Raw genomic sequence first — 17,689 nt, forward strand, 5'->3', positions numbered from 1 at the left:
AGGGTGGTAGGCGACCTGGAGTAATACTGGGCTAGCATGCGGGGTGCACTATAAATTGTCACCTGTGTCTCATTTCACATTCTCCTTTCGACAATCCTATTTCAGCGTCGTACTATCTTGGGAACATACGTTTTGCCTCTGTCAATACCCTGCCCACTAGTCTTAGTGAGACCATCAAACACATTGGAGTGGAGGCCACTGCGCCGCCAGACTTAAGGCATGCCCAAGAGACCATATCGCGCGAAAGTCAAAGGTCAGTCAAGCAGACGTCAACAGCAAATGCAGAGTCAAGGCTAACTCCGCTCCAAGGATGTTACGAGTGCTCTCAGCGTCGCCTCAACTGCGACAGGGGCGTTCCCGAATGCCTCAAGTGCATCACCAAGGGCCTCAAGTGCAGTGGCCTCGGTGTTCGGCATCGCTTCTCCAGCGGTGTCGCTTCTAGAGGTCATTGCATCGGCAAGACCATGGAAGAAGCGTATCCTCAGTAACAGCCCTGCACCGTGTGTTCGTAGATGGGTTTGCTTTGCTGACATGGAACCCTAAGCATGAAGAAGAATGCAAGGTCCAGCATCTACAGACCCCAGGAATTACCTGAACAGAATCTCGGCAATAGTCTCGCTGAGCAGAATCCAGCCACCACTCCTCAAGAGACCTCGCCGTTTTCTCCACTGCAATTAGTGCATATTGACCAAGCAGACCCTTTTCAGGCTTCTGACAGAGCACTCCAGGTCTGCTATGACCTCCCGATATTGTGGGGTTCATCCGATGGATACGATGCGTTTTCCTCTCCCGACATGGAAAGTCACCCAGTCAACTTGGTCGATACTGGAAACACCTTTCCTCCCTTTGGCGATGGATCGTTTACGCCTAATGGTGTACTGATTCTTCCACCACCTCATCCAGACCACGTCCCAGCATGGAAGAGACGTCTCTTGCTCCACTGTGAGGCTCCTGTTCGCATCATTAGAAACATGAGTGGTTGGAAGGCTAATTGGCATGACCGCAGTCTCGGAAAACATCGCCGGCGAAATGATTGCTTGTGACGGCCCTCACAATGGCTGGCGCCGTTTCGTGCTTCCCATGGCCGACCGTGACGAACTCGTCATGGACGCTGTCCTCGCAGTCTCACTCTTCCACGGGCCCCAAGCACCGCACGACCAACCTGCGACAGATCGACCTGAACAGGATCACTATGCTCGTGCCATTCAGGGCTTGCAAAAGCGCAGTCAGCTTGGCGATTGCGACAGGGCTGATCAACACTCGATTCTCTTGACAATACTGTTGCTTCTAACCGCCGTCATGGTTAACGGCTCTTCAGACTTTCCTATTCTCTTTAATATGCTGCAGTCTGCGATTGATGCCATTGGCGGGGATATGGGGCTTGGATCTGGAGGGATTGCCGAATTCTTGGTCCGCCAAATTCGCAAGTAAGATGGCACTGTCGACTGCAACATCGAATCTTCTAGATCAAGGGGCTAACGAGGCGTCGATCCAGGCTCAAAGTATATGCGGCACCACTGCTGAGCGAAGACGCCGGCATCAACATCATTTCTTCCGAGGCCGAAGTTGACAAGATGTTTGAGTGTCTGAATCACTGCGTGCAAAACAACCCACAGCACTCCAAGTCTCTAGAACTGGTGCCGGGCCTCGTGCGCCAGGCCTGCGAGATATACCTGAACCAAGTTGCGTTCGACAGCCATACTCCAGTGACGCCGCAAGTAAGGGCGAGGCGCGTGGTTGAGTCCATTCGCCGCGTACAACGCTTCATCGACACGTTTGAGGCCTTCCCAGAGAACGCGCCAGGCAAGCAGGTTTTAATATGGGCATGCTTTGTTGCGGCTTCTGATTGTCGCCTTGCTGAGCACAAGGAGTTCTTTTCTAATTTCTTTTTGGATAACTATGCAAGAAGTAAATTCAAGAATCTCACCATGGGATTGGGTACCCTGCGCAAGATATGGGCACGGAAGCCTGATGAGCGATGGACTGTCCTGCTGCCGCAGCCCAAGATCTTTGTGATGTGAAAGGACGTCCAAATGTCTTGAATCAAATCAACAATCAATAAATATGCTTGATAAGGGTTATTAATGACACTAATATGTTGAATATGCTTTCACTGCTGAACAATGCATCATCGTGGCCTCCCAACAGCAGCAAACAGAGAATCAATCAGACTGCTCTTTGCCTTTCCCAACTCAATAACATCCTCAATCTCAACATCTACATTCTTCAAGAAACGCTCTTTATTCCACTCAGGTTTCCAACCAATACTCTGTGGTCGTGTCGCTGTGAAATTACCTCTGTATATAGTCAGAACTCCCTTCAACAAACAAAGGAATGACTTACCCAGATTTGTAAAGAGCACTCAGAAACTCAACCGGTACATCAATAGCTTCTGCGGCGAACTCATCACTAGAATAAACCTCGGGCTTATCGCTTGACACAAGTCCTCGAGCTTTCATAGCTGCGGCGAGATGATCTTGGAACTCCCACATATCCATCTCATGAGCAACTGCAAAGTAATATCCTTCTTTTCCGCTTGGTATGTCTTCATTTTTGAGAGCAGCATGTATGATTCGATAGTACAAGGCGGTTAGATCACTGATGTGAATAGCTTGTAATGACTGTAACTTGTCAGCATTCGAAGTTTAAAGCTTGTTACAGGAGCTTATAATATTCTCATCGAATTTGTAGACTTTTACAAGTTTGAGGCTCGCTTGTGTCAGGCCTGGTACCACGACGGAGAGTTGATTCCACGAGCCAGTTCCTCTTCCATCTTGTTCGCTGATTAATATCAATCAAGGCAAAGGAATGATTTCGCTTACAGACGATAGAAGGTACAATAACGAATGGTGTAACACCTTGGGCTTGTGCATGCTCTATTACCATGACGTCGGTCTTGGAATGTCAACCCCTTGCACGTATGTTATACAGGCTGACTTACCTTTCGAATGGGATATGAGTCTGCAAACTCCTTCTCCGTCTCGAATACCGCATCTGTATCTTTGTTGACGGTGCGTGGCCAGCCTGAGTTTGCGTAGAATGCACTCAGTCCTGAGGTCTTCTGATGTCAGAAGTCATACTTGGATCGACTGAAGAACCTACATGGATAAATTACGTTGGCTTCCCAGCTGACTCCTTTTGTTTTTCCAGAGCTTTTATCAAAGGTAAAGCTAGCTCGGGATTGATGCTATCAGCAACGTATACAATGACACCAACTAGAGACCATCAGTATAGGTTTCTTATTCTGTAGCAGGTTGTTACCTTTCTGAGAGGATATTTCGTTGACAACGGCCTGTTCATCTGATAAATCGAGTTTGAGGACGTTAATGCCAAGGGTTGAAAGAGCTTTGGCCTGCTCATCTGTTCTGACGGCGGCAAAGACTTGTTGTTTAGTGGTCTCAGGGTGCTTGGATAAAAGATTCGCAACGATGGAACCTCGTCTTTGGTTTTGTTAGTTGTTTGCGAAGGAAGATTGGGAGACGAGCATGTATCCCGCTGCACCGGTGATGAGAATATTTCGAGACATCATGCTATCGATGGGATTGAAATACTAGTGTTATGTGACTTTGGAATCGAAGGGTTTTGGATCTTTTTGATATTTTGACTCATTCATTCGGACACAGGTCTTGACATTCGTATCTCACAAGGAAGAAACAGAGCCTTTATATGACTTTTGTATTAAAGGACTATAGTGTCCTTGCTATGCCGAACATCCTAGCTGAAACTCTATCGTTAAGCCTTTGGTCTCTATGACATTGTTTTAATCGATCAAACTATCCGAATAGTGCTATTTTTCATATTGACAAGCCACAGATCTGTGATGGCCATAGAACATGGTGATCCCTCACAGGATCAAATCCTGTTCGCCCAGTCAAAGGCAGAACAAGCCGTCATTCGAGATACATGTTTGTTTAGTAATCAGTTCATTGGTGTATTACTGTCCGAAGACTCAAGAGATATCTTCGATACTAAAGTTTGCAACACCAAACTTCTGTATGGCCAGAGGCGGCGAGTATTGGGACTTTTCCCCTTCAATGATAAAAATGACTACTAAAGGCTTTTCAGGTCTCCATTTATCCTTCTATCATTCATGATAGACATCCTAAGCTTCTTGCTCCCTGAGGAATGGTTAGGATATTCGCATGTCAGCACAAATGATCCTCCTTCAGCGTTCCTAAAAATAACCCCGTTTCCATCCCCATGTCTCACATCCTGCAGGTGATATGCATGACAGTCACATCGGTCACATTGAGGCCACCGACCTACCTATCATAACCGCAGTAAATGAACAAGGCTGGCGGCTGAAGACGGCCTGTCTATTTTTAACCGGGAATAATGAAATTGGTTTGCTTACTATTGACGCTTTGAAATATGGAGGATTTGAGGCTGAAGCTGAACAGTTGGGGGTTTGCAGCATGGATGGAGCAGGCATAAAGTGAGGGTGTTCCCTGTTCAGGCAGCCTTGTTGTTATTCCCATATGCGTCACTCTTAGCTTTGATCAAGCTATCATCCGTAGCTCAATCAAAATGGCCCACCAATTAGCAAAGCTTGGCAACTTGAACCTCATTATTTCTACAGTGATCATCCTCTCCTTCATCCCGCCCACAACAGCCCTCCGACGCTCAAACAAACAATTCCGAGAATTCTTCCCAGCATGGGAGCCTCTTCTCAAAGACCAACTCAAATACAACTGCTCCTCCGAAATAGAAGCATACCTCAACATATCAAGTCCCGCCCTTCGTCCAGGCTATGGTGTCATCGACTGCATCCTCAACACCATGCCAGAATTCAGAAAAGCTGAACTCGCATCGGCTGCCGTCATTCTTGGTCTCGCGCCATCAGTGCTTCAGTTACTCAGCGCCTCGTATCTCGATACAGCGATATTGGCGTATCGAAGACCGGGATTAGCGGTGGTGTTGGCGATGTGTAGTTCTGGAGTCAGGCCGCTTACGGCGACGGATTACGATGACTTTATCACCAAGATGGACACCGAATCTTCAACTTCTTTTGGTGTACCGCGCTTTGTTGGAGCGAAGGGGATTGTGTCGTTGGCCGAGTACATCATCGCCGCTGCATCAGTCGCAAACAATGCATATCTCACATACCAACTCTGCCTCCAAGCAGTATGCACATTCGCCCCAGCCGAAGACTTCCTCCCCGCTATCTGGACCGCTTCAGCTCTAGCCATTCATTTCTTTGGATACATCGCCGCACGATTAAAAATAGCCGTCGAGACGAAAAGTGCATGGGAAGATCGAGGAAGACTTTGGTCCGAACTTACACCAACAACATGGCAGTCAAAGCTTCACGTCAAAGCTAACAGACGACACACGGGCTGGTTCCTCACTCTTGCTTCAGCTTTATACGTAGGCGATTGTCTTCAAGCACTCTTCGGAACGCTTATCCTGTCGAGTTTGGTCTTTATTAGTGTGAGAGACTCTGCGATAATTGTGATTCGACTAATGGGGAGTGCTCTTCTCGCAAGGCTGATACTGATTTATGAATTGGCGGGGCTGAAGACGGATGGCGATGGATATACTGCATCTGAGAGCACCATCTACTTGCAGTCTCTTCAGCAGAATGAGAGAAACTTGAGAGGATCCAGGGTCTTCTCATAATTAAGTACGCCAAAACGTGTCGAGGTAAGGTGCACGACGCAAGCATCAGCTGTCGGGTCTATCAACACCAGGGAGGACAAGGAGTATATTGCCCATATGTGTTAATTTGTGTTCTTTACCTTTGTGGGTTGGGACTGAAGCCTCTCTTAACCTCCAACCTTATCACAGGTTCTATCAACTCAAAATAACACTCTCAGATACACATTTCAGGCACTATACCAACTACACAGCCAAAGGATGCCTTGCCCTCATGAAATCGGTGAATACAAACACTATATAGTCATTCCTTATTTGATAGAGGTGGCGGCGGCGGGTCACGGGCTCTGCCATAGAGTTGAGTTTCGTCGTACTGAGTCTCGTCGTGTTGAGCACCTCTATGCTGAATGTCATTGTTCTGCATATCGTTTTCTGACTCGTGTTGTCGCTATCTGACAGCAGATCGTTTTCTGACTTAATGCTGTCTTCTTCTCGAATGTGGCCTTGGTGATCGTCGTTGTATGGGAAATTGCCTTCTTGATGGACGCTATTGTGCCCCGGATCTTGCTGAGTGCCGCTGTCTCGTTGTAAATCCATGCCATTCTGGGCCCCGTTGGTATGAGTATTGTTGGCCTGCGGAACCTCATCCCGATAATCGTCGTAGTACTAATCGCCATCGTATGGAGGGAATTGAGACAGAGCGTCGATATGTGGTTTCGGATCGCTGTCTTGCTGAGGGACGTCTTGCTCGGTGTCGCTGTGCTGAATATCTGGCTGCCTAGCATTATTATGTTGCAAATCGCTCTCCTACTGAGGCTCACCATGCTGGTCGTCATCTTCCGGGATCTCATTGTTTTGTAAGTCGTTCTCTTGCTGAGGCTCGCCGCGCTCCAAATCCTCTGACTGCTCGCTTGGGCTGTTGATCCTGACACGGCTTCTTCTGAAGCAGCGGCAGCAAAAGAATGAGTTAAAGGACATGACTTTGATGGTAGTTGTGTTTTGGTAACGAATGTATTATTTTCGACGGGATGCGTAAGCTTGTTGATGTGATGATGTGTGAAGAAAAGAATGATGTTTGGTTGATGTTTTCGTGGAGGGGGGGAGATGGGTACTGTTGCTACTTGGGTCACAGAGGGCGCTACTCACTCTAGCCTCGAAATTTGGGTGACAGTAAATGAACATCACAAAGGGAAAGTCGGACTCGACGACGGCATACGTGCTACGGTTTGGGCGCAAAAGGGGATGTGCATTCAGTTCCTAACTCCTGTCTATAATCAAGGAAGGGCACTCGCGGCAACCTAATGCGGCGGTTTATCCTGTTATCGTCTCGGTCTCAGGGTCCTTGGAAACTCAACAGTCAGTATCAAGCGTAGCATTTGGGGGTTCGAGGGCGCTTACTGTTCGTATTGAACACTGGATCTGCGTGCGCTGGTGTGCACACTCGGCGTTCATGCCCTGTAGAATGTCAGTAACTGTTCCGCTTCTCGCTCAGGGCTGCACTGACCTTACTCTCAGATAACTAGACCAGCCAAGTCTGGATAGGGAACATCCACGTCGTTCTCTGGCTGGTTGTCATGGTTGGCGGTAGTTGTCTGGGGAGAGGCCTCGTTTTTTGCCTTCTTCGCAACCTTGCCGGTGCTCTCGTCGCCGCCAATGACTGTCTCGTCATCTGCAACAATTGTCACAGAGTCCTCTTCGTCGTCTTTCTCCTTCTCCTCCGTCTGTGAAGGGGCAGCTTCCTCTGAGGCTTTAAGCACACTCCAGGGAATTTCCGCGGTGGTCATGCTGGCCCCCGAGCCGTTCGGGGGCACAGCAAATATCACACTCAGTCGTCCCCGAGTCATCATCCTGTATGCCTCCAGGAGGCTGTCTTGGTTGTCGATTACGGCAGCATAGGTGCCCTCCAGGCCGGGAACCTTGGCCACAACATTCTCCTGGCGTCCACCTCCAGGAGAATTGTTGACAATTCTCAAGCCAGATGACTTGTCTGTGGTAACGCCTCGAAGGCTCAGGCTTTCAACCAGGCTAATGCCTTTCTCCTGTATCTCCGGTCGGGCCTCTTGGTCGATAAGTTTGTTGGCCCGCTTAAGGGCAGCGAAGCCCGGGATCCGGGGATGAGGCATTTTGAAGGCTGTAAAAAGAAGTGATGGGGTTTGTGGAGAAGTACTTATTGAGTTTTTTCCCGCTGTTTTCGTTCTTTCCGAGCATTAGGCGTGTAGAAAAGAGAAAGGAGGTTGTGCGGCGATCTAGTTGAAGTAGGGGAACACGCTCTACTGTTCAGGAGCTTGTTGAATCTCCCACAAAAGCCCCGTACTAGAGCTCGCAACTGGCACGCAGCCGCCCAGCAAATCTCTCTGCAGCAACAATAGAAAGCGTGAAATACGATTCATGACGTCTGACCCGGATGTGTGGAAGAGGACAATGAGCTCACAATAGCAGCAGTTCTTTGCTGTCACCCAAGTTTCATGGGCTGTTCTCGTGAACACATACCAAGTTCAGGAGCCCAAGGACCCTTGGGAAAGGACAAGCCCTTGTAGATACTACCAGTACTTCGTAGATCTTGTTATGTGGCCTCTCCAAGCGAAATCAGTGCACTTTCTATCAAATCACAAGACCACACGCCTCTGTGCATCTTTGGTGACGCCCGTGTGGCTTATACATCTAGTTCATGCCTCACTATCTACGGCGTCTTGGACTTGGGAATGGCCTCAAGTTCAAGGGTGACCTTGACAATAAACTGTAGGTTCCACCACAACGAAACTTGATGATGAGCAAAGAGCACTGAAGTTATATTAAGATAGTCTCTGTTCTATAGCTTCGTGATAATCAATGAATACCTCATTTTGCCCCCGTGGGCCTGGTTATTCTAAAATTTATTTTGCCAATACTCATCGTTATTATTCTCCTTCTTAATCTGCTTCTTCTCCCGAACCTTTTCCATTTCTTCTCTGACTTCTCTCCATACTCCAGCTGGAATCCAAGTCCAGTTGCAAACAGTAGTCCCTCCGTCACTCAAACGCTTCAAATGCGTATAAACACCAAATACCTTGTTTTCTTGACCGAAAAGATAGTCCCAATCGATCACCGCAAGATTTAGGTTGGGTTTGAAAGGTCTCTTTGTGAAAAAGTCGTACAGCTTCGGTAACTCCCCCTCTTTCAATTTCTTTTTGGATACAAAAGCCACTTGGTGTGAATATGCTTGCAGCAGGTCTCGAGATATCTGGTTGTAGGCTTGTTCATTCACAGATTCCTGGATGGTGGCTAATTCCTCTACTTCCACATTGTTCTCGCGTAAGACTCTGTTGAGGACTAGATTGAATCCCGACAACCATGCGGAAGCAACTGTGAGAACTCGAATGCTATCACCGGCCATAGGGGTAGTAGCGTCAGGGCACGGTTGTTCATCAATCGTGCCCGCTAGGCCTTTTGCTGCCCATAGAGTGCTACGACGTACCCAGGCTCCGGCGCCGCATACTAGGGAGCATTGGTTTAAACACTCTTGCATCGCTGTCTTAGTTCTTGAGTCAAATCTCCGGACATGGAGCAGTTCCAGGGGTCCATTTCCCGCTGCTAACATCGGGGCAAGATGTGCTTTTATCATGGTGATGAAGGGGCTCGAATGCATGCTGAGGAAGTGGGCGAGACGCCAGTCGTAATTGACCTCTGGCAAAAGAGCATAGAATGCCTCGCGGGTGATTGGTCTGTGTGGTAATTGGAGTTGCCCTTGCTCACTGTTCGTAATTCCTTGGAAGAGCAAGCGATCCCGACCATGATTGAAAACATCGTCCTTCTTTTGAGCAATTCTCATCAATTCCCAAATGCCTGGAGGCCACTCAGTAAACTCTAAAAGGGCAGCCATGAACCCTTCGGCGTGTTCATTTCGGATTTTCATTCGACGTTCTGTCGCGCGATGCCGCTTGAAGTGATCGAGGCACAGAACATCGGGATAATAATAACTCTCCACCCGGGAACGCCATGAAAACTGCTGAAGTTCTTCCGACGCTGAGACCCACAGAAAGGTTTGCAACAACTGATGAGAGCGGCGATCGAAGATGACTCGACGGACCGTAGGACTCGCAAGAATGCTGACAGAGTGGCAGGAGGGCAAGAGTTCTGCTATTCTCGAGTTTGCATCCATATGAAGCATTTGTATTTTGGCTCCGGGCTGTTCTAAACTTGTCGGAATGGAACTACAGTTCCCTTTTGTGTTGGATGTTCTGATCCAAGGATCCCATTGTGATGGCATGGTGTTCCAATCATCCAGGTCCTCGGCATCATGCATTGCGTCCCGAAAGCGTAGGCATAGAGGCCCTGAGTCATTAGTAGGCGACACTGTAGCATACTTAAGCAGATCTGAGGGCATGGTCTTGAGAATCACAGGCTCTGTTGGCTCGGGGTCAGATCTTCGGAGCGAGAATTCGAAAATACTCCCGTTGTAGCTCTCAAACAGCTCTCTCGTGACTTGGTGGATGCATTCCCACGATATAGTCGCCACCTTTATATGCAAGCCACTGTCAGCAGTTGTTCTTGATGCGGCGAATGTCGTGATGGCAGCCAATGCTAGGGCATATTCTGCCGAATAGTCAGGGTCAGCATCGATGATAAAGAGTATTCGGTCTGAAATCGCGTCGGGTGATGACTCCTATTTCCTTTCCCGGTAGCTAGACTTGAGATGATCTACTGATTCGAGGTATGTCTCAACCTTCAGCATAGGTTGGCCTGGCTCGAGTTCAAGGTTCGGTGACCAAGGGTTTTGACCTCGGATCACTGCATTCCTCTTGAAGTCGGGAAGAACCTGAACAATAAAGGTAGGGTGGTCATCCCGAATTCGAGGCGATTCGATGATTTCCATTGGTATTTTGATCGCCTTGGCTGAAGCTGGAGGCCCCTGGATATGAGCAAAGCTGAGGCGTTTGTCCGGGCTAGTGTCAATGACCCAGGTGACAAGGTCGTCAAGCCGCCAAGGTACGCTCATGGTTATGGTAACGGGGTAGAAAATCGATGTGCTTTGATATCAAGGGATGGGGATTTATTGATGCGTTTCGGTGTAAAATGGATGGAAGAGAGAATGTCGTTTGTTTGGAAGTCTTCTCTGTGAGGTCAGTGTTGGAGGAAAGCCAAGTTACCCTGTTGAGGAAGGAAGATGGAGATTGCTTTGGGTGCTGTCTCGAGGAAAGAACTTACTACGAGATGATGATTATGATTGTACTGCCCCTGATTAAGTAATACCAAGGACCATGGAGAATTGAACAAAAAGTCTCAGTCTTTCTGTTCATGTGCACTCACTTTGGTCACTTTGCTTGGTGTTTCTAGGTTCGGCAATAACCTCATATCTCAAATCACCCCAACCACAGCTGCACCGCCACCAAGCACAGCCGTGCAATTGGCGATCCAATCGTGACTTTTCTTTGAAACATATCTCGTTGCTTTTTTTCAGTGCCTTTCTACTGCAAGTAAAGCTTCCGCGGATGAGTGACGTTGAATGGGATAGGTTGGGTGCACTGCCACCACCAATTATGGGACCAACTTGTTGGCGAGGCCGCGCGGCCATCTTAGCCCTCGGCAACATTTAAACTTCGAACCCTCCCGCGAAACCGTTGCGAGTGAGATTTCGAAAGCGTTTGGTTCGTTGGTCTTTTGAACTTTGTATACCTTGATTCAACTTCATGACTGTAACGATAACGTTGGACATCCAGGCGAGTGCTTGTACTGTTATTGAACTTCGACTTACACGAACAAACCACCCCCTTCAGCCCAATTGAACAATGACACAACTGCACAAAGCCCTCCCAGCTTCTCCTCATCTCCAACCAACCTTTCAAAGAAATAAGGCCAAGAAACTTTCAACCTTGCCCGGATGATAACCCGAAGCCACACCTTGAGACGATTAAGCTTATTTGAACCAAGCGAGTCCACCAATCATGCACCAAAATCTCACCCACGGAGTCTTGACCCCCTTGTCGACGCATGAGATGATGACGATCGTTACGGTGGCTTACAGGGTTAGGCACCCACTTTCCGGTCCCTGGGATGGCCTGAAGCTACGGTGACTGTCACCGGCGTGTGCCGATTGGTATGCTTCCCGACGTCATGAATTTGATGCTTGCAAGTGCGGCTCATTCAAGACCACATATCACCGACTTTTCTACCTGGCTTCCTTCTTCTCCAATTATATTCCTCTCTTTTCAGTTTTAAGGTATCTCTTGTTCGCTCAATAGAGACTCTGTCATTCGACGTTTCCAGGTTGGCCCCTATCGTGGCAGGAACGCGGTCGCGTGCCAACTTCCTGCTCTGAGCGTCCTTTCTCCTGTTTGACTGCGCTCTCTGCTCGACTTCTCTTCTTCAACTCATTCCTCCTCCTCAATCTTCTCGCAGGCCTTCTTCACCTTGGATCTGCTACACCGATTCTTGCCAAGCTTTCACCTCAGCACAGAGCGCACCAGGCAACGCCCCTTTAGCTCACCTGCAGCTTCGCCCTGCCAACCTCGACAATTCCGCGGAAACCACACACCCACCCAACAACCAGAGCAAACCACTGCAAATTCTACCATATCCCACTCGGCCGAGAGATTATCAATCCCTTCCTATCTAATCTCATTTCCAAACCTCCAACAACCTTGCAGTTCTATGGGTCAATATGACGCCGGTGTGGATCAACAACTGGATCCCGGTTCTCTCGGCTTGGGAGGACTCCAACATCAGTGGCCGAGAAGAGAACTTCTCTGAAAGGGGTTTCTCCTGCGAGACTAGCCTCAGGTAAGATATCATTTAACTAGGCGACTCTTGAGGAGTTTATTCTGGCATCTCTTGATTAGGAAAATAAACTCCTCAAAGGGTCCCCTAAGTTTATGATATCTTACCCAAGTCTGATCGAGGTTCTGACTTTTGTTGCCTCCCCTAAACAAGCCGTTCACGGTGATGAGGTTTACACTTGGAGCAAGAAGGTGCTGTTGGTTCGACGTTTATTCGTTGTGGCTAATTGTTGCTTCTGTCTCGTGTTCGTCTCAACACACCAAGATGTTGAGAATCCTTCCTCCAACGACCTTCGAGAGACGCCCTCCAACTCGCGCGGCTAAACCATGTTCCCCGCCTTCTTGGAGTCTTCCGCCCTTGCAAGCTTATATCTCCACCTGGCGGCCTCCCATCTGAGCGACTAGAGACAGCCCTACTTATATCCGAGCATCTCACGCCCAGAGTTTGCCATGCCAGACAAGATTTCAACTTGAATCGCCAAGATGCACAGCCTCCCCCGGATTCGATTCATACCCTTGGTATCGCTTTCTCGACAACGGCAACCTGAAACCAATTCTAATCTATCCCAACTCCAAAACTCGGTATCTTTTGTATCTCGCCAGCGACTTCTATCGTTAATCATGTATCGAAACTCTCTCAATGCAAGTATTCGGTGTCAACGTCTGCTTGATGGCAGCATTGCTTCCATTCCTTTCTGTTTTCGGTTCTGATCCTAGATTGAGCACCATTGACATCAACCTGGTGCATCCTCTCTGGACATGGAGACTCGTGTCAAGAAGCTCGTTAGCCTGCGCTTGTGCCGGGTAGTGCCTGGCCATACGTACAACGAGACAAAGGCAAAGCTACCTTTTATGGTACCATTCAATCAGCTCAACACCTTCAAAAACTCCGTTCTCTTTCCGCTTCTTGGTATCTCTTTTTACGAATTCGCCGCCAGACTCCTCAACCATATTCCCTCGATGGACTGTGTTGTCAAATATGTACGTTGGCACGGATACTCGTTGTGCCGTATTCCAGCTGTATCCGTCCTTCTGGCTTCACGGAGATGTCGAACTTATTCGACTAGGGGTTGTATGTGACGACGCTGGCGAACTTTGCCCCAGTATTGACGGGCTCGGTACACGAAGGCTATCGGCATTTGAATGCGTGCGGTGGTGCTTGTTTTTGTCAGGTTCTTGATGTACGCTCGCTGTCGCAAGAACTGAGAGTTTATCGAGGGAATTGGGGTCTGGCCTACCCTGACCGAGGACGAGAGCTGGCAATGCTGGCAGAATGGGCGGTTGAGGTCGAGGTTGCAACAGCGGTTGCCGCTGCTCCACTGGTAAAGGAAGCGTTGGTCCGCTGGGAAGACCAGCTTTACGAGAGTCTCTCTTGATCCCTACGACGGCGTCCACCACATCTCGAGTACTCGTCTTCTCTGGTGCGATATGGGGAGGCGGTAACGTTGACCTCGGGGGTTCTGCTGAGTGTCCTCTTGATAGGGGTTGGAGAGGGATCTTGGGTGCTGCGGCGAGAAGTGGTTGACCAGATGTCGACTGTGAAATCGTTGCCTTTGCGGCTTCTGAAGCGGGTTGGTCTGGAAAGCTCTGCAAGAACTTTTCAACGTCCTCATTAGTGATGCCGTGGTACCCCAGCAGGATTTTTAGGCGTGAGTTTTCGACAGCAACACTGCGAGCTGCTTGTTGCATCTCCAACGTCGCTTCAACACCTCGGCGCTCATAGTCTTGAAGCTTCTTCTGCAGACCTTCGACATACTCCTTGTGTCGTGCACGGGACCGTCGTTGGTTGTCACGAATCCGGACAGCTGATGGATTGGTCGAGCCCTCCTTCTGCAGAGGAATGTGTCAGACAGAGTACACTGCAAAACAGGACGAACCCGGCTGGCGACAAACACCAGCAAGATGAGGATCAGAACTCACCTTTCCTCCTGTCATGTTGGCAAATACAGTTCATCTGGATGCCGATCCAAAGTCTAAGCTACGTCCTTTACATACTCATGCTGTACCTTGACTAGTGCCTCGCCGAATCATTCTGGATCCAACTACAGCGTATGGACTCGCCAAGCAGGACGCGCGTTGATGGCCAAGCACTGACTTCTTGGCGAAAGATCCATGTCCTGACGGTGCAGATCCAGCCGATGTCAAGGAACGCTAGCGCCAGTCATGTTTAAACATATTGAACCATGGCAACCCTATCACGACTTCGTGCATAGCTCAATCGGACCTGCTGACTTTGTTGGTCTTTTTCGAGAGGAGCTCCAAAGCTTAACACACCCAGAGTTCCGTGAAGCTCTCTACAATTACAGCAATTCACAGCGACCTGACAACATCACGCAAGACTCAAACTACAAGTTAGCTGTGAAACGTTGCTCACAGGCAGAAGCTGGTGGATACACTTGTCGAGTTTTCCGCCCTAACCTCCCTTGACTGAATAAGACCCGAGTCTTACAGGGAGCTACGGGGAGCTCTGTCTCTGATTGCGGGATGCCCAGAGGACTAGGCGCCCCATAATTTTCAACGCATTGCTGGGCTCGCAGCTGCTGCGCCACGGTCTTTCGGTCCAGCCGACCGCCAAGCCAGCCTCTCGGCTCCTCATAGCCGATTAAGCTGCGATGTTGACGATTTAAGGTGATCAAGGGCAAGCTTGAGACCAATCTCCTTGGAGGAGAGACCACTATTGCAGGGTCGGTGAGCTCAGGGACAGAATGTCGATTGATGAGTCTAGGCCCTGCAAGGTTTGCCAAGACCAGGTGTGAACTCACTGGGCGTTGGAGCTGTCACTGAAGGATTCCCCTTCGTCGAAACAATATCTGTTGGGTTTACGAGCTGACCAGACGATGACATGGTGTTCTTGGCCATGTTGAACCGAGGCTCAATACATCATCAGCCTGGCCAAGGAATTCCTACAAAAGCCCGTAGGAGTTTCCGCACTTGATAGACAAGACAAGCGGAGCCCACTATCAGAGTGTCAAGGTCAAGAGTCGAGACCTCAGCAGCCAAGACTTGGCTCCAATCGACAAGACTGTTCAACAGCTACAACTTGCACAAAGTGGCTGTGTACGTGCCGACTTTCCCATATGCCCCGCGGTCCCGCTTGGCAAGTCTCATGAGATATTACCGCCGGCCAAGTACGAGCGTTGTATTATCAGCGATCCAAGATGATTCCACCCACGGAAATTGCTCCCTATCGACAGCAACACCCCGGCACTCTTCACTGGATGGCGTGCGCTAAATCGAGCTTCTGCTTACAGCCAACATCCTTTTTCTGCTAGCTCCCCACACTCCCAGACTCAGCCGGCAGTCTTTATTTACCGGGTTTAGAGCGGCTAGTATACGAAGGTCTAAAAGGTTTGAGGCACCCAGGAACACTTGAATGTCATTCGTGACTTCGTACACAAGGTTTGTCAATCTGGATAAATTGTGCCGTGCAAAGCCTTACTCGTTTCGTATGTGATTTGCGCAAGTCCCGATCAACCACGTGGAAATACATCAGCCCACCGGATCAATATTGAGCGAGCAAATTTCGGTCTTTTACGAGTTACAAGGTACTTGTCATTTGTCAAGGGACAGCGCAGTATTCGTCCGGGTCATTGTTATTTCCGATAAACGACTTTTCTTGGCACATGCTCGTTCATGTTCTTGATTTGGGTAGTATTGTACAAAGTTCTATTTCCTGTTTTGTTTCAGGATTTTTGGGGGTATCATTATTACGCCTGAAAGAATCTTCATCTCCATCTCCATCTCTGCCAAGTCAGATCTATGTCACTGATCTGGACCATGTCTTGGCGATCATCCTGTGCAATCTCCTTTGCACTCATCGTGACTCGCTTTTTTCTTGTATCGCAGTCACCTTCATCCTTATCGTAGCCGCCTGTTATTCGTCATAGCTTACTTGAAAAGTCGCTTCCCTGTACGGGTTGAAAAGCGCTCAACTCCATCGCCCTGCTGGGCATGCCAGAGTTGCTGCACCCCTACACCACGGCTCTCTCCAGATAGCCTGTAACGACGCCAGGCCTCGCGTAGATGATCGGGCCGTAGAGGGCCGCGCTTGAGATCAATCTCTTCCTCTGCTGCGGCAGGGTCATCATTTGTCGACGGGGGAGGCGTAGGTAGTTCGCTCTGCTTCTCTCCAGCGTGGATCCATTCTCCTTGCACATTGCGAGCGGCTTCGATGATCTCACCAGCGAAGAGCTTGGCGACGGCTTTGACGGCTGTGCTAACGTTCTGCGGAACCGATTGAGAAACCGTAGCGTTGACAACCTGCAAATGTCAGTATCAAAATTTGAACCGGCGTAGACATAACATACTCGTTTGACGACACTATCGGCCAATTTAGCCGCACGCCAGAGCTCGTATCGGTTATACTGCTGAGAATCAAAAGCCTCAACAAGCATAGCTCTCAGTCGAATCTCCTCCTGCTTCTGCTCCTGCGTTCTCGCAACGACATCCTCAAGCGCCATCTCAGCCTTCTCATCGTCCTCATCGTCATCCTCCTTCTCACCACCCTGTCCGCTCACAGCAGTAGGTGCCCGTCCTCCAACGAGACTGGGCGTTTGTTCACGAGCATCATCTGGCTTGGCGTTCTTTGCCTTGCGGCCGCGTTTCTTCTTCGGCGCTCCGCTGGCTGTCGTGCTGACTGCGCTGCCGCTCACATGCGACTGAGCATCGACGGATGGAGAGCGCGGGAACGGAGATCGTGCTTCGGGGGGGAAAGACGTTTGGCGGAGAGGATGGGCGGCGGAGCTGGTTGAGACGGAGGTTTGGGAGGGCTTGCGGCGCTTGAGTGGAGGCGCGGAGCCGTCGAGGGTTGATGGGCGCTTCTTGTTGGGGATTTGAGCGGGTGATGGGTAGGGCGGTGACATTCCCGATGGAGAGGTTGCGTAGGGCGGAGAAGCCATTGTGATAATCTCGAGATGTGACAGTTGATGGTGAAAGGGAGAGGTTTCGAAATGAAAGGCGCTGTGACTAAGCTATGCGGTGCAGCAACAGCGACGTGTTCCGAGAAGGCGTCCGTCAGAAAAGATACGTATTTTCGATATCGGCGTTTTTCGCAAAGTCGTTAACAAGATGCGTCTCTCGTCTTCACGGCTTTCGGAGGATGATCCGGAGCAACAGGCACAACGCGTCTGCTATTCCGAACGGACGTGATGTCCAGTCACGTGGATACCCACATGATCGGACCCACGGCGCCAACGACCGTTTCTGCTCCCATTGTCCAACTGAGACAATGCTGCTAGGCCGTTGACGTCAAACAGCTCGTGCTAGGTACTGATAAGATAAGGCACCGCGTGGGAAAATAATTGCAGCAGAAGCATTCCCCCGCGAATCCCGTGGAGCCCCTC

At 49.5% G+C, this 17,689-nt stretch overlaps 8 protein-coding genes across 9 annotated transcripts; 2 read left to right on the plus strand and 6 right to left on the minus strand.

Moving 5' to 3' along the window:
• Nucleotides 1-81: 81 nt before the first annotated feature.
• Nucleotides 82-2,103, plus strand: FOXG_07533 (uncharacterized protein). Of its 2 annotated transcripts, XM_018386116.1 has the most exons (5): nucleotides 82-253; nucleotides 310-484; nucleotides 545-942; nucleotides 1,007-1,427; nucleotides 1,496-2,103. In XM_018386116.1, the coding sequence occupies exons 1-5, from the start codon at nucleotides 220-222 to the stop codon at nucleotides 2,019-2,021; spliced, it is 1,554 nt and encodes a 517-aa protein (XP_018243227.1). In that variant the 5' UTR covers nucleotides 82-219; the 3' UTR covers nucleotides 2,022-2,103. The 2 variants fall into 2 exon arrangements, with proteins under 2 accessions (XP_018243227.1, XP_018243228.1); XM_018386117.1 differs by having other exon boundaries at nucleotides 310-942.
• A 25-nt stretch (nucleotides 2,104-2,128) lies between these two features.
• FOXG_07534 (uncharacterized protein) lies at nucleotides 2,129-3,526 on the minus strand (the record flags this gene model as incomplete). The annotated part of the gene is made up of 7 exons (XM_018386118.1): nucleotides 2,129-2,297; nucleotides 2,344-2,621; nucleotides 2,823-2,876; nucleotides 2,942-3,058; nucleotides 3,205-3,215; nucleotides 3,262-3,435; nucleotides 3,502-3,526. The coding sequence occupies 7 exons, from the start codon at nucleotides 3,524-3,526 to the stop codon at nucleotides 2,129-2,131; spliced, it is 828 nt and encodes a 275-aa protein (XP_018243229.1).
• Nucleotides 3,527-4,527: 1,001 nt separating this feature from the next.
• On the plus strand, nucleotides 4,528-5,619 carry FOXG_07535 (uncharacterized protein; the record flags this gene model as incomplete). The annotated part of the gene is made up of 1 exon (XM_018386119.1): nucleotides 4,528-5,619. The coding sequence occupies one exon, from the start codon at nucleotides 4,528-4,530 to the stop codon at nucleotides 5,617-5,619; it is 1,092 nt and encodes a 363-aa protein (XP_018243230.1).
• Nucleotides 5,620-6,261: 642 nt separating this feature from the next.
• FOXG_19502 (uncharacterized protein) lies at nucleotides 6,262-6,573 on the minus strand (the record flags this gene model as incomplete). The annotated part of the gene is made up of 2 exons (XM_018399723.1): nucleotides 6,262-6,365; nucleotides 6,417-6,573. The coding sequence occupies 2 exons, from the start codon at nucleotides 6,571-6,573 to the stop codon at nucleotides 6,262-6,264; spliced, it is 261 nt and encodes an 86-aa protein (XP_018243231.1).
• Nucleotides 6,574-7,106: 533 nt separating this feature from the next.
• On the minus strand, nucleotides 7,107-7,718 carry FOXG_07536 (uncharacterized protein; the record flags this gene model as incomplete). Its single annotated transcript, XM_018386120.1, has 1 exon — nucleotides 7,107-7,718. One exon carries the CDS (start codon nucleotides 7,716-7,718, stop codon nucleotides 7,107-7,109), a length of 612 nt encoding a protein of 203 aa, XP_018243232.1.
• A 677-nt stretch (nucleotides 7,719-8,395) lies between these two features.
• On the minus strand, nucleotides 8,396-10,958 carry FOXG_07537 (uncharacterized protein). The gene is made up of 2 exons (XM_018386121.1): nucleotides 10,780-10,958; nucleotides 8,396-10,687 (listed from the first exon to the last, which is right to left on the minus strand). The coding sequence occupies exon 2, from the start codon at nucleotides 9,956-9,958 to the stop codon at nucleotides 8,462-8,464; it is 1,497 nt and encodes a 498-aa protein (XP_018243233.1). The 5' UTR covers nucleotides 9,959-10,687; nucleotides 10,780-10,958; the 3' UTR covers nucleotides 8,396-8,461.
• Nucleotides 10,959-13,385: 2,427 nt separating this feature from the next.
• FOXG_07538 (uncharacterized protein) lies at nucleotides 13,386-14,282 on the minus strand (the record flags this gene model as incomplete). Its single annotated transcript, XM_018386122.1, has 2 exons — nucleotides 13,386-14,177; nucleotides 14,268-14,282. 2 exons carry the CDS (start codon nucleotides 14,280-14,282, stop codon nucleotides 13,386-13,388), a joined length of 807 nt encoding a protein of 268 aa, XP_018243234.1.
• Nucleotides 14,283-15,927: 1,645 nt separating this feature from the next.
• On the minus strand, nucleotides 15,928-17,450 carry FOXG_07539 (uncharacterized protein). Its single transcript, XM_018386123.1, has 2 exons — nucleotides 16,655-17,450; nucleotides 15,928-16,607 (listed from the first exon to the last, which is right to left on the minus strand). Exons 1-2 carry the CDS (start codon nucleotides 17,243-17,245, stop codon nucleotides 16,236-16,238), a joined length of 963 nt encoding a protein of 320 aa, XP_018243235.1. The 5' UTR covers nucleotides 17,246-17,450; the 3' UTR covers nucleotides 15,928-16,235.
• Nucleotides 17,451-17,689: the final 239 nt, after the last annotated feature.

This window comes from Fusarium oxysporum, chromosome 4 (genome assembly GCF_000149955.1).
Source record: "Fusarium oxysporum f. sp. lycopersici 4287 chromosome 4, whole genome shotgun sequence".
NCBI lineage: Eukaryota > Fungi > Ascomycota > Sordariomycetes > Hypocreales > Nectriaceae > Fusarium > Fusarium oxysporum.

What these genes read in the sequence shown, in the direction of transcription:
- FOXG_07533 (XM_018386116.1), top strand. Translation starts at nt 220, where the DNA reads ATGCCCAAGAGACCATATCGCGCGAAAGTCAAAG. An exon ending in GAGACGTCTCTTGCTCCACT is followed by an intron (nt 943 to 1,006) that starts GTGAGGCTCCTG and finishes GCATGACCGCAG; the next exon opens with TCTCGGAAAACATCGCCGGC. An exon ending in TTGGTCCGCCAAATTCGCAA is followed by an intron (nt 1,428 to 1,495) that starts GTAAGATGGCAC and finishes GCGTCGATCCAG; the next exon opens with GCTCAAAGTATATGCGGCAC.
- FOXG_07539 (XM_018386123.1), bottom strand. Translation starts at nt 17,245, where the DNA reads ATGGCTTCTCCGCCCTACGCAACCTCTCCATCGGGAATGTCACCGCCC. An exon ending in CCGATAGTGTCGTCAAACGA is followed by an intron (nt 16,608 to 16,654) that starts GTATGTTATGTC and finishes TGACATTTGCAG; the next exon opens with GTTGTCAACGCTACGGTTTC.
- FOXG_07537 (XM_018386121.1), bottom strand. Translation starts at nt 9,958, where the DNA reads ATGCCCTCAGATCTGCTTAAGTATGCTACAGTGTCGCCTACTAATGAC.